Raw genomic sequence first — 13,103 nt, 5'->3', positions numbered from 1 at the left:
AATGAAAAATTTTATGGAATAATCTAGATGCTTCAATAATAAACTGAAAGAACCTACATATTAATATAAACTTAAGACTTCGTATCAATCAAACACAACATGTGAACCATATAGGCATATGCATATACATGCATATGTACACACACACACACACACACACACACACACATACACCAGGAGACCCTGGAAATTTATACACTGACAGAATTGACTATCTTAAGTAATCACTGTTACATTTTGTTGCTAAACAGTGATATTGGATCTATGTTTTTAAAGACTTATCTTTTAAACACATACTGAAATACTTATAGATAAAATAATACAATCTCAGAGATTTGCTTCAAACTAATACAGTATTAGGGAGTGGATAGGAATACAGATGATGTCATGAGCTGATAACTGCTGAAGCTGGGTGACAGGTACATGAGGGTTCATCATCTTCTACTTTTGCATGGTTTTGAAATTTTATGCAGGAAAAAAGAAAAAAATATATATGGCACTCAACTGACTACAGATGAAGAATCTGATGTTCAGAGAGTTTCAATGAATCAACAAGATCACACAATTATAAGAGACATTACTGGGAATATGTTTTCTTAGTGTTTGAACAATGTTCTCTACACATTATATTTAAAAAATTACAATACTGAACAGTGGTGACCAGCTTAAAATATTTACTGACTCTATAATTGTTGCCACTCTTGACAAGACTAAATTATTCTATAAAGAACATCTAGAATACTTAGTCATAATATACATGTATTCACTACTTTCACCCTCAGAGTAAAACCAAGAGATCGGTACTGTTAGTATCATTCCCATTTTACAGATGAAAAAATCTGAGGCACAGAGAAATTAAGCCCAACGGAATATTTAAACCTTGGCACTCAGTCTCCAGAGTCCTTAAATACTATGTTATACTGCCTCCCTTATGAGCTCCTAATTTCCTATTCTTGTTAAAGTTTTAACTCAAACAAAAAACTAAAAAGGTGCAGAATAGAAACGCCCTCCCAAAAAACAGAACCCATACAGATGCATTTACATATGTATGTATACACACACACACACACTGAGGATGCCAAAAAAATATGTACACATGACTTGTACTGATCTTTCGTTATCGGTATATATTGAGTATTACAATTTTAATAGTTTTTTCCTTTCTTAAAATGTATATACATTTTTTGGCACCCTCTGTATACATACATACATACATATAGATAGATACATATATAAAATATAAACATACATTATGTAGACCAGATATGAAAGTACATCAGGGCTTTAAAATGAAATAAAGAAGGATCCATGAAACAATTATTTCGTTCTGTTATTTATATCATAGTGGGATTGATTCTTCTTCCCCCTGCATCCCTGCCATACTTTTTTTTTCTTGTTTTGTTTTGTTTTTAATCTTGGTACCATACAACAAATATTTAGGACAAATCTAAACCCAGGTAACTGGATTAGTTAATATTGAATAAATGGCATTCATTTGAAAAGTTTTAAAAAGGTAATAGTATTATTGTACTTCATTTCTAATCACATTATTACATGAATATCCACAACATAAAGATGATGTTAGATAAAATTAAACTTTCCAGAGTCTACAGCAGATTCACAATTTAGAATTAGGTTCTGAAACAAAGCTAATAAAGGTCAAGCTGTGAGTTTAGTAACTACTTAATTGACACCTAAACTACAAAACAGTGGTGCTGAAATCAGTTGGGAGGCAATTATCTGCTACAATGAAAGCAAATAAACGTGAAGAGAAATGAGGATTGTTTTTTTAAAAATCCAAACACATATACTTTTCTGTAAAAACTGTGATTTATGAATTCAAGAGAGTATTTTATCGTAGCTGTTTTCTTAAATTTCTTTCCCATACTTCAACTCTCCTCACAGAAGAATTCAACTAATGATGGCATATAATTTTATCAGTGAGCCTATGGCACACGTTGACATATTTTCCTTTTCTCTGAGATTGACTTTCATTATATCTGGAGCAACAAAAGTAAAATTAGAGCCTGTTATAATATGAATCATTATATCAAAAATTCAGGAATAGCACAGAAAAAACCAAGTCCTCAAAGCCACTAACTTCAAGTAAAAACCGTAAGTTACAAAGCTGACCCATCCATTGAAAACTGGTAGCAACAGATGTGAAATCTTAACTTATGCAAATCAGTGCTTAAAATGCAACAAAAATTGGGTTTGTTTAAAATTATAGTTGTTTGACGTAGTCAGAAATGTACAATGGTTTTTGAACATAAACCTAAGTAATTTAAAATGTATCACTGATATACACCAAGAAAACCTGTTTTCTTTTAAACCCACATGTGTTAAAAATAAGCTAATAATTTCTTTTTTTTTTTTTTAAAGATTTTATTGGGGAAGGGGAACAGGACTTTATTGGGGAACAGTGTACACTTCCAGGACTTTTTTCCAAGTCGTTGTCCTTTCAGTCTTAGTTGTGGAGGGCGCAGCTCAGCTCCAGGTCCAGTTGCCATTACTAGTTGTAGGGGGCGATGCCCACCATCCCTTGCGGGAGTTGAGGAATCGAACTGGAAACCTTGTGGTTGAGAGGATGCGCTCCAATCAACTGCCATTCGGGAGCTCAGCGGCAATTCACCTTAAGGTGCCTGTTCAATCTTAGTTGTAGGGGGCGCTGCCCACCATCCCTTGAGGGACTTGAGGAATTGAACTGGCAACCTTGTGGTTGAGAGCCCACTGGCCCATGTGACAATCGAACAGGCAGCCTTCGGAGTTAGGAGCATGGAGCTCTAACAGCCTGAGCCACCAGGCCTGCCAAGCTAATAATTTCTTAAACTTTGACTCAAACAAGAAAATACAAAGGTTCAGAACAGAAACCCAAAAAGAAAGATTAAAATATATGCAATCAAATAATACATAATAAAAGATATGAATGATTAATAATGGAAAAATCTAATTTTATCCTAGTTTCAACACTCTTCCCCACCAAAACTTTTCTAAAGCTCCGAGCAAGTAGCTAAATCGACTAATCTGAATTTTACTTTCTCTGTCAAATACTTTCCAATGAAAACATTACTAAAATGCGCCATAGTACAAATGTAGAAGATGTAATCTCAAAAATTTGTTGTGAGAATTAAATGAATTAACATTCATTAAGTACCTAGCACAGTGTATGGCATATACAGCACTCAATAAATGGTAGGTAGTATTTTTATAATTATCTATTAATATTAATAGCATCACCTGTCATTTGTAGACCATTTCTTCACAATGTCTTAAACTATACAAAATTCTTAAGAGTTTATAGAATTCACATTGAGTTCCAATATTCCTGGATATCTGTAAAATTTGAGTAAGAACACAGAAAAAACTATAATATAGTAGTTCACCCAACCAAATGAGATCTTACCACTGATTATGGAAATACAGGATGTTTTTAGGACAACTGTGTTTACCTTGCTTAAATTCAGCTCAAAAATCAAGGTATAAGAGGGTAAGGGGGTGGGGGTGGGTGGGTGAAGAGGGTAAGGGGGATCAAATATATGGTGATGGAAGGAGGATTGACTCTGGGTGGTGAACACACAATGGGATTTATAGATGATGTAATACAGAATTGTACACCTGAAATCTATGTAAATTTACTAACAATTGTCACCCCAATAAATTTAATAAATAAAAAAAATTAAGGTATATATCACAAACACTCCTGTAATCCATTTTTAACTAAATTTTGAAATTACTGACATTTTTTACTTGCTTTACCTGAATTTGCTCTTTTCATTGTATCCTTAATTACCCCCTTTGAATTTTCAGAGGTGTACTATTAATATACCTAATATACATTCTACTATTCTAGATTTTAATTTTTTTAATCCAATGTATCTATGGCTCAATATAAAGGGTTTTTCTAGTCAATACACAATTCCTAGAATTCCCTGGATTCCTAAAATTCAACCAGATTTTTAAAAAAATCTCCTTTGCACAGTTAGCGACATTTACATTTTGAAACGAAATTTATGATTCATTAAAAACAATTTGCTTTGTAATAGAAATAAACAGAATATACAATAAACGGATGAGATTTATCTTCTACAAAATAATCCTAAAAGTTAATTAGTAAGATATGTGATGCTGTTAAGATCCCATTTCCTAAATATCCACCAGACTAATGCATCTTCAAGTATTCATCAAGAAATTAAATGTGACATATAAAATAAATTTCAATCTATAACACGGTGATTGATCTATGAGGCCCTGAGAAAAGTGGTCAAAATAAAGATTCATTTTGCTTTGTTCCAAGGAAAAGGACATGATAACTGGTTGGTTTAAGTATCCAAGCCCTTTGAAAACTATTCTCTATAGAAAGAAGGGATAATTCTTAAGCTTCTACCATAACTTCGATGATGAATATCATTCAAGATTTTCCAAGTTCCTTTTCTTTGATTCTATGATTACCACACATCTACTTATTACTCCCAAGTTCTTGGATACAGGAGAGAGCACACTGGTTTTCAACCTGAAAATTCTGATCACTGGAAAGGGTTATCTTCTATTCCAACATAAACCGGCATTCTAATGTGTACATTCCAATGTAAACATCATTCTCTTCTTTAGTTCAGTTTGAATTGGGTTCCTGAAGTCTGAGCATACACCAGTAAAAGTATAAATCTGAACTTCTTACATTGGAAATATGAGAAGTAGACATTCCTTTTCATTGACAACTGTTACAATCATCTCGTTTTTCACTCCCTGTCCTTATCCTTTCCCTAAAATAAAAAATGTAAAACAAAAGAAGTGGTTTGTTTTTTTGGTCTACTGAAATACAGCCAAACCAAATTTAGGCAGATTCATTTAACCACCAAAATGAGTAATTATGAAGGAACAACCCAGAACTTCAAAACAAAACAAGATGCAAGTTTACACAAGCCTCATTTACATCTCCTCTATCCCCCCACCCCAAAAGAAGAAACCTATGATATTCAGTTTGTGCTTTAAGAGAGCATCCAGAAGTTATTTTTAAACTTACATCATTCAAAATTATAAAGTAGTTTGGCATATGAGACTCAATTACTTTAAGACTTAAAAATGTATCTAAGAGACATCCCATGTGGCACAGAGCAGGGTAGGAACCTTTGCATTTGAAGTGCATGGAGAATGCAAATGATAACTCAGACTTTTTTCACTGGGTCATTCAAAAGCACTCCAAAAACTTTGGCCGTACACCAGACACTCCATCTCTTCAATTGTGTCCGCTTAACTTTCATTTACAAGGAGGAGAAAATGCTCACCAAATTCACAGTTCACCCAAAACCAAGACACGTCTATTACCAGCTTTAAATCTACAGGGTAGAATTCTCTTAGGACCGTGATGCCAAGAACTTCTACCGCACCTGAAATTGTCTTTGCAGCCTTCGTCTCCAGGAGACTGAAAGGCGGCGGAGTCGCCGGAGTATATACTGCAGGGAGGATGGGGCGGCGGAGCGAGCGGGAGGGGGGAAGAGGTGAGTCCCACAGAGGAACTGCATTAGGAGACTCTGAGAACGTACAAGGGAACGGCGGTTAGCTATGGGGGGAAAACACAGATTTATCTCCAGATAAAGTACGTTTTCAAAGAGAACTTAAAGTGATGAAGATAAGGAAAAATGACAGAAAACCATTAACCCTCCACGGCCGGAGGACAAACAAAGTAGGGGAAGGGGTTGGGGGAGAAGTCACGGAGAGTAAGGGCCCCAAAAGACCAGGGTTTGAAAACAAGTACGCAAGCTCTGAGCTTGGCCTTGACCCGGACCTTCTGCCCCAGTAAGCGGATGGCAGAGGGAAAGGATCGCACTTCCTCACGGTTGTAGAGACCTAAGCGTTTACAACGCTAACGGGTCCTGCACCAGAAGATGTCTCCTCTCTCCCGGCTTGCTCCCTCCCGTTCATTTCTTGACCTCTTACTCCAGTAGCAGCGGCACTCCGGCAAAACTCTGCCAATGCCTGCGCCGCAGGTGGATAGCAAAAGGAAAAATACCTGAATTCCAAGAATCGCGCCGGCGGCAACCGGAGGTGGAGCACTGGACAACTAGAGCCGGGCCAGGATCCTCACTGGCTTGTAGTCCAACCTCAATTCTTACGGGTGGGGCAGGGAACTTCCGCCGTAAGCAAAGAGGGCGTCACTTCCGCTCTGTGCCTTTCCTCCCACCCACAAAGCCTCCTCGCCTTCCCCGCTTTAGATACGTTCGCAACGTTCTCACTTCCTTTTCCAGGAGACTTCAGCCTAGGCTTCGTACTTGACATGGACTACATGACCCAACATTCACTACGGCAGGTTGATTTCCGGGTCAAGAGGTCCGTGCTGGGTACATCACCATGGGAGCGATCGGTTTGGTCACGTGGAGCTCCTGGTTACGCCCGGTGGTAGCTGTGGGGTCTGGGGCTTACGCGGGGGCCATTTTGCCCGAGGCTCCCGGACTTGGGGGCGCTGGTAGCTGTCTTAAGCTGTTTCTTTTCCTCCTATGCAGCTTGGGGCTTGGCGAGGAACAAAAAGGTTGGGCTCCATCAAGCCCTTCAGAGGCGATGGTTTCCTCCAGCCTCCGCCACCTAACGATCCTGTATGGCGGCTGCGTCCTCCGCGCTGCTCCTGCTGCCGCCCCTTCCAGCCCAATGTTCCTTTCGTCTCCGGAGCCGCAGAGGTCCTTCCGCCTCAGAGACTGATGGTAGTCGAGGTGGGGGCACCATGAGAGGCGAGAAAAACTACTGCTGCCGCGGAGCTGCAGGAGACCACGGTTCCTGCCCCCCAACCCCTTCACGTCTGGCCTCGACCTTCTTGATGCCGGCGGAGGCAATCTCCAGTAGTTGGTCTGAGTCTGGAGGTGGTTTGTCGGGGGGAGATGAGGAGGAGACTCAGCTCCTTCAACTCCTCCGGACCGCGCCGGATCCGTCTGAGGCCTTCCAGGCGTTGCAGGCTGCTTTGCCGCGGCGGGGCGGACGACTGGGCTTTCCCAGACGGAAGGCAGCATTGTATCGCGCCCTGGGTCGCGTGCTTGTGGAAGGAGGGAGTGAGGAAAAGCGACTCTGCTTGCAACTCCTCTCGGACGTTCTCCGCGGTCAGGGGGAAGCAGGCCAGCTCGAAGAGGCCTTCAGCTTAGCACTTCTGCCTCAACTAGTTGTCTCCTTACGAGAAGAGAATCCAGCCCTGCGGAAAGATGCGCTGCAGATCCTACACATATGTCTGAAACGCAGTTCTGGACCCGTGCTGAGATCGCTTATACAACAAGGACTGGAAAGTACCGATGCTCGGCTTCGAGCTTCCACAGCTCTACTATTCCCCATCTTGCTTACTCCTGAGGATTTGTTGCTAGGCCTAGACCTTACCGAGGTGATAATATCCCTAGCGCGAAAGCTTGGTGATCAGGAGACAGAAGAAGAATCTGAGACAGCTTTCTCTGCACTTCAACAAATTGGGGAGCGACTTGGCAAAGAGAGGTTTCAATCCTATGTCTCTCGCCTGCCCTCTGCCCTGAGGAGACAATACAACCGCCGCCTGGAAGCCCAGTTTGGCAGTCAGGTTCCTTATTATTTGGAACTTGAAGCCTCTGGATTTCCTGAAGATCCCCTTCCCTGTGCAGTGTCTCTTTCCAACAGCAATCTTAAATTTGGGATCATTCCTCAGGAGCTGCATTCAAGATTGTTAGATCAGGAAGACTATAAGAACCGGACTCAGGCCGTCGAGGAACTAAAACAGGTGATGGGACGATTTAACCCTAGTTCTACCCCTCATTCGAGTCTTATCAGTTTCATTAGTTTGCTGTATAATTTGTTAGATGATTCCAACTTCAGAGTGGTCCATGGCACACTTCAGGTTCTGCATTTACTGGTTATTCGACTTGGAGAGCAGGTACAGCACTTCTTGGGACCAGTGATAGCAGCTTCTGTCAAAGTGCTGGCAGACAACAAGTTGGTGATCAAACAAGAATACATGAAAATTTTCCTCAAGCTAATGAAGGAAGTAGGTCCTCAACAGGTGCTTTGTTTACTCCTGGAACATCTCAAACATAAGCATTCCAGAGTGAGAGAGGAGGTGGTGAACATTTGCATCTGCTCCCTCCTGACCTATCCCAGTGAGGATTTTGACTTACCCAAACTGTCTTTTGATCTTGCCCCTGCTCTTGTAGATAGCAAACGGAGGGTCCGCCAAGCAGCTCTGGAAGCCTTTGCTGTGCTGGCATCGTCAATGGGCTCAAGTAAAACCAGCATCCTTTTCAAAGCTGTGGATACTGTTGAACTGCAAGATAATGGAGATGGAGTGATGAATGCTGTGCAGGCCAGATTGGCTAGGAAAACCCTCCCAAGGTTAACGGAACAGGGATTTGTGGAGTATGCAGTACTCGTGCCATCATCAGCCCAGGGTAGGTCAAGCCATTTGGCACATGGAGCAGATACAGACTGGCTTTTGGCTGGTAACAGAACTCAGAGTGCACACTGTCACTGTGGTGATCACACGAGGGATAGCATGCAAATTTATGGATCTTACAGTCCAACTATCTGTACCCGAAGGGTATTAAGTGCAGGAAAAGGAAAAAATAAGTTACCTTGGGAAAATGAGCAGCCTGGAGTCCTAGGAGAAAACCAGACCTCCAATTCCAAGGATATAGAACAGGTATGCATCTTCTCCAATTTTCTTGAGTTGAAACTGGAAGAATTTAAAATGAAAATATACCTGTAATGAGTTAAGAGTGAGGCTGCTTTATGGTTGTTATGCTTTGTGTTTAATACATTTGCTGATGTATTTGAATGCTGATGTGTGTTATAATGGTACAGATGACATAAACGTTTAATAGGCTTTCTGCTTCGTGGATCTGATTAAATTCTAGGCACAATGTGATATAGTCCATACCTGGATTTCAGTTTGGGCCTGTCACTTTGGCATATCAGTTATTAATACAACAAACGCTGTATATCTAGGAGGTGCTAGACAAAGAGCTAAATTCTGGGAATGATGATGAGACTGGTTTCACAAAGTTCAGGGAGAAGATCAGACCTGTAAATAGGCAGTTAAGAATTTGTTAAGTGCTAAAATAGAAATACAAAGATTCTGGTGGGAATACTGAAAATAGAAAAAAATAATTCCATTAGAAAAGTCAAAAGCCTTCCAAGAATATGTGACATCTGAACTGAAATTTGCTGCCCTCCCAAATTTTATGTTAAAAATTCCAAATCTAAAAAAAAAAAAAATTCCAAATCTACAGATAACTTAAAAGTACAATAATATCCATATACTCTATCTGTATTTACTAGTTGTTGTTATCTTGCCATGTGTATTCTATATTTGCCAAACCATTTGAAAGTAAGTGCAGATATCTTAACATTTTGTTCCTAAATATTTCTGCATATATCTCCTAAGGATGACATTCTTTATAACTATTGTACCATTATCACACCTCAGAATATAAATATTAATTCGTTAGTATCTAATATGTAGCCTGTATTTAAATTTCTCCAATGTTTATGGTATTTGTTTTACTGTTATCATCCAGGATTCAGTCAAGATTCATGTGGTTAGTAAAATCTAGAACAAGATGCCACCAGTTTGTTTTTTGTTTTTTCATGACATTGAGTTTTTTGAAGAGTGGGGTAGTTGTTTTGTAGAATTTTTCACCTTCTTAATTTGTGTGACTGTTTCTTTAGGATTACGTTCAATATAACAGTTTAGCAGAAATATTGCATAGAAGAGATGTTGTGAACTTCACATTACATCGCATCACGAGGCATATAACTCCAGATTGTCCTACATTTGGTGATGCTAAATGTTATCACTTGGCTAAGGTGGTGATAATCAGATCACTCCATAGTAGAGGTTTATTTTCCTCTTTATGATTAGCACATGATCTGTAGGATGATACTTTGAGACTCTATGGATACCCCAGCAACTTTCACTCACTGTTCTTAGCACCCATTAATGACCTGTATCTGCATTTATTACATTAGGGGCTACAAAAAAGGGTAACTTTTTTTTTCAATTCTAGCATTTCTCCTTATTTGTTAGCAGCATTCATTTTTTACTGTGTGTAAATAATTAAATCAGTGTTCCTTTTGATGCTAAAATAGCTTCAAATTTGACCAGTGGCTGGTTCCTGATATGACTTTGAACACTTCCTTAATTTAAACATGACATGTCCAGATTTCCCTTATACTTTTTTTGCTCCAGACCCAGAATGAACCATTTTTTTCAAGAGCCATGGAACTGCTTTTTTAATGAAGTGTGGAATTTAAAACCTAAAATCTGGGTATAGATGTGTTTATTGCTACTGCTTACCATTGAGGAATGGTCCTTTCACTGACAGAACCAGGGAGTGTTGTCGTTTTTTGTGTGTTTTTTTTAATGAATTCATACTGGTATTTCAAAGTCAGCACTACATAGTTCTTCCTCATATTGTTTTAATCCATATTTGTATCTTTCTTCTTCCAAAGTAAACCTCTGGTTCTCAACATCAGTCATATTTATTCATGTGCTGTATCTACAATACACGAAAAATAATTACTACACTAATAACTACCTATTAAATAAAGTTCAAGATTTCTTTGCAGTTCTTTTTCTGCTTAGAATTATCCCACAGAGTTTTATGTTGCAACTTTTCTTAAATTAATTGTTTTCTGGGTGATTAAAGATGAATAGAAGTTTGTTAACAGTGGAGGAGTCCCGGTGAATTTCAGAACAAAGGAATATATGTTCAGAGACACTGAGTTATGAAAGGACTTAGCAAATTAATAAGAAATAGTGAGTTTCTGCACAGCTGAACAAGTGGCAGAAGATGATACTGGAAATGTACACAGGGGCAGACAGAGTATGGAGATCATTTTTGGAGTTTGGAGATCAGACAAATAAGGAGTTTGTCTTTTTTGTGGTAGATCACAAAGGGATGGTAGTGAACTAAGTGTTCCCTCTTACAGTTTGTCAATGTTTTTGAAATAATTTTCAAAACATAATCTAACTAGATTTACATAATCTAGTTAGATGGTTATTCTCATGTATTGTAAACATTACCTGGTAGTGGATGATTTTCTGTAAGCATTGATCGTAACACTGCCTGTTATGCGTCAACTCTGAAATGTTGGCGTATTTAGAAGAATCGAGTGCTAGCCAAAGCACTAAAAATCTGAAAATAATTGCATTTCCGAAATCTCAGTGCAGACCTATGTTGCTTTTGAAAGCTGCTTTGGTGAAATTAAAACTGATCGCAGAAATTAAGTTGTAGTTTTTTTGTTCAGAAATGGTATGTAGAAGAACTAACATCGGAAACTATCTTAATGGAGGACAGGGATTAAATATTTAAATATTTTTATGTGTGCAGTTTTTAAATATATATATTTAATAAACATTTTTTAGAGCAGTTTTAGGTTCACAGCAAAATGGAACAGAAAGTACAGTGATTTCCCACACACGCACAGCCTCCCACACACGCACAGCCTTCCACACGCGCACAACCTCCCACACGCGCACAGCTTCCCACACGTGCACAGCCTCCCACACTACAACCAGCGCCACAGTGGTGCATTGTTACAATTGCTGAACCAATAATGACACATCATTATCACCCAAAGTCCATAGTTTTGTGTTAGGGTTCACTCTTGGTGTTGCACATTCTGTGGGTTTGGACAAATGTATCCATGTTCAGTATCCACCATTGTATCCTACAGACAAGTTTCACTGCCCTAAAAATCCTCTGTGCTCTGCCTGTGCAGCCTTACCTCTCTCCCTCCCTAACTCCTGGTAATCACTGATCTTTTTCCTGTCTCCATAGTTTGCCTTTTCCAGAATGTCATGGCCCCTGGTCTGCTTTGTACTGACTCTTGCCCAGGCTCTGCCTTCACATTTGCAGTCTGCTGTGAATCTGTTATTTCTGTCTTGTCCACGTGCAGCATTGGCCAGTGACATTAAACAGCAACGCTTCCAGAAAAACTCATGACTGTTTAACTCACATACTTATATTTTGAAGACAAATAGTTTGCTTGGAACGATGATTTTTGTAATGTAGTGGTAGGAAATAAGGTTATAAGAGGGAGGTAGAGGCTAGATTGGAGACCCTGGAATGCCAGACTAAAGAGTTCAGCCTGTTATTTAGACAGTGATTTGAAACTATCGCGTTATTTTTTTTCTTGTTTTTTTTTTTTTAAGCAATGTTTTAGGAAAATTAATTACAACAGCTGCAGTGTGTAGGGGTGTGTGTGTGTGTGTGTGTGTGTGTGTGTGTGTGTGTGTGTGTGTTACAGAAGCCAGAGACTGGAGACTTAGAAGATCAATTAGACTCACACTTATTGGACTGCTTTAGTTGTGAGGTGCTGATTTTTATGAGGATTTGCAGGGTATCAGGATTAGATTGGAAAGAAAGCGATGGATGTAAGAGATATTTCAAAGGATTTAGTGACTAAGTGTTGAGGAGAGAGAAGGAAAAAGGGATAACTTTAAAATCTGAATGAGGTGACAAAATGCATAATAGATCCATGGATATACATAGGAAGATCCAAAAAGAAGAAGTTAATTTGGAGATAAATGAATTTTAGATGGAGGAAGATAGAATATTCCAATGGAGTTTGAAAACTATTCAAGAGATAAGAACTAGAGATGTAGATCCTGGAAGTCACATCCTGAGCCGTAAGTGCTGAAACTGAGAGTGGCTGGGCTTTCCATTGAAGGGCATACAGAAGACTCAGCCTTGGCCTGCGTCCGCATTTAGGGAGTAGCAGTAGGAAACAGAACCAAACAAGGCAAAGAGAAAGGATGCTGAAGCATTGGAAGAGAACAAGGTTTTAGACGTGAAGTAAGGAGTTTCCGGAAGTGATATCAGCACTATTAGGTGCAGGAGAGATTAAAGAGAATGCAAACTGAAAAGTGTGACTTGTTCTTGCATGTTCAGTCTGCCATGTATAAAATAATTCTTGTGGTACTCTTAGTTTTATCTTTCTTCGTTTCCTCTTAATAATTCTTCTGATTGTAAAAATGTTATATGTGCTCATTATAGAAAATTTGGAAAGTGTGAAAAAAGCACAAAGAAGAAATTTAAATGTTTCGGCAAATTCCACTACTAGGAGAGGTCTGCAGTGAATAATTTGTTGCTTGTACTTCAAGT

The 13,103-nt window shown here is 39.1% G+C and overlaps 2 protein-coding genes across 7 annotated transcripts in view; one reads left to right on the top strand and one right to left on the bottom strand.

The window, feature by feature from the left end:
* The window catches only part of KLHL28 (kelch like family member 28), a 30,800-nt gene extending 24,681 nt beyond the window's left edge, over positions 1-6,119 (bottom strand). For 2 of the 5 annotated variants that reach the window (XM_081049192.1, XM_081049195.1), the window contains exon 1: positions 6,008-6,119. The gene's annotated coding sequence lies outside the window, so the exon portion shown is untranslated. The remainder of the gene's footprint in view (positions 1-6,007) is intronic. The other 3 variants (XM_081049193.1, XM_081049196.1, XM_081049194.1) reach the window with 3 other exon arrangements.
* Positions 6,120-6,353: 234 nt separating this feature from the next.
* The window catches only part of TOGARAM1 (TOG array regulator of axonemal microtubules 1), a 68,716-nt gene continuing 61,966 nt past the window's right edge, over positions 6,354-13,103 (top strand). Inside the window, exon 1 of one of the 2 annotated variants that reach the window (XM_081049924.1) lies at positions 6,354-8,635. In XM_081049924.1, the coding sequence (XP_080906050.1) occupies positions 6,590-8,635 (2,046 nt within the window). In that variant the 5' untranslated portion in view covers positions 6,354-6,589. The remainder of the gene's footprint in view (positions 8,636-13,103) is intronic. The other variant, XM_081049923.1, reaches the window with a different exon arrangement.

Source organism: Rhinolophus hipposideros (genome assembly GCF_964194185.1).
Source record: "Rhinolophus hipposideros genome assembly, chromosome: 5".
Taxonomy (NCBI): Eukaryota; Metazoa; Chordata; class Mammalia; order Chiroptera; family Rhinolophidae; genus Rhinolophus; species Rhinolophus hipposideros.
This window is presented reverse-complemented; position numbering and strand designations above follow the sequence as displayed.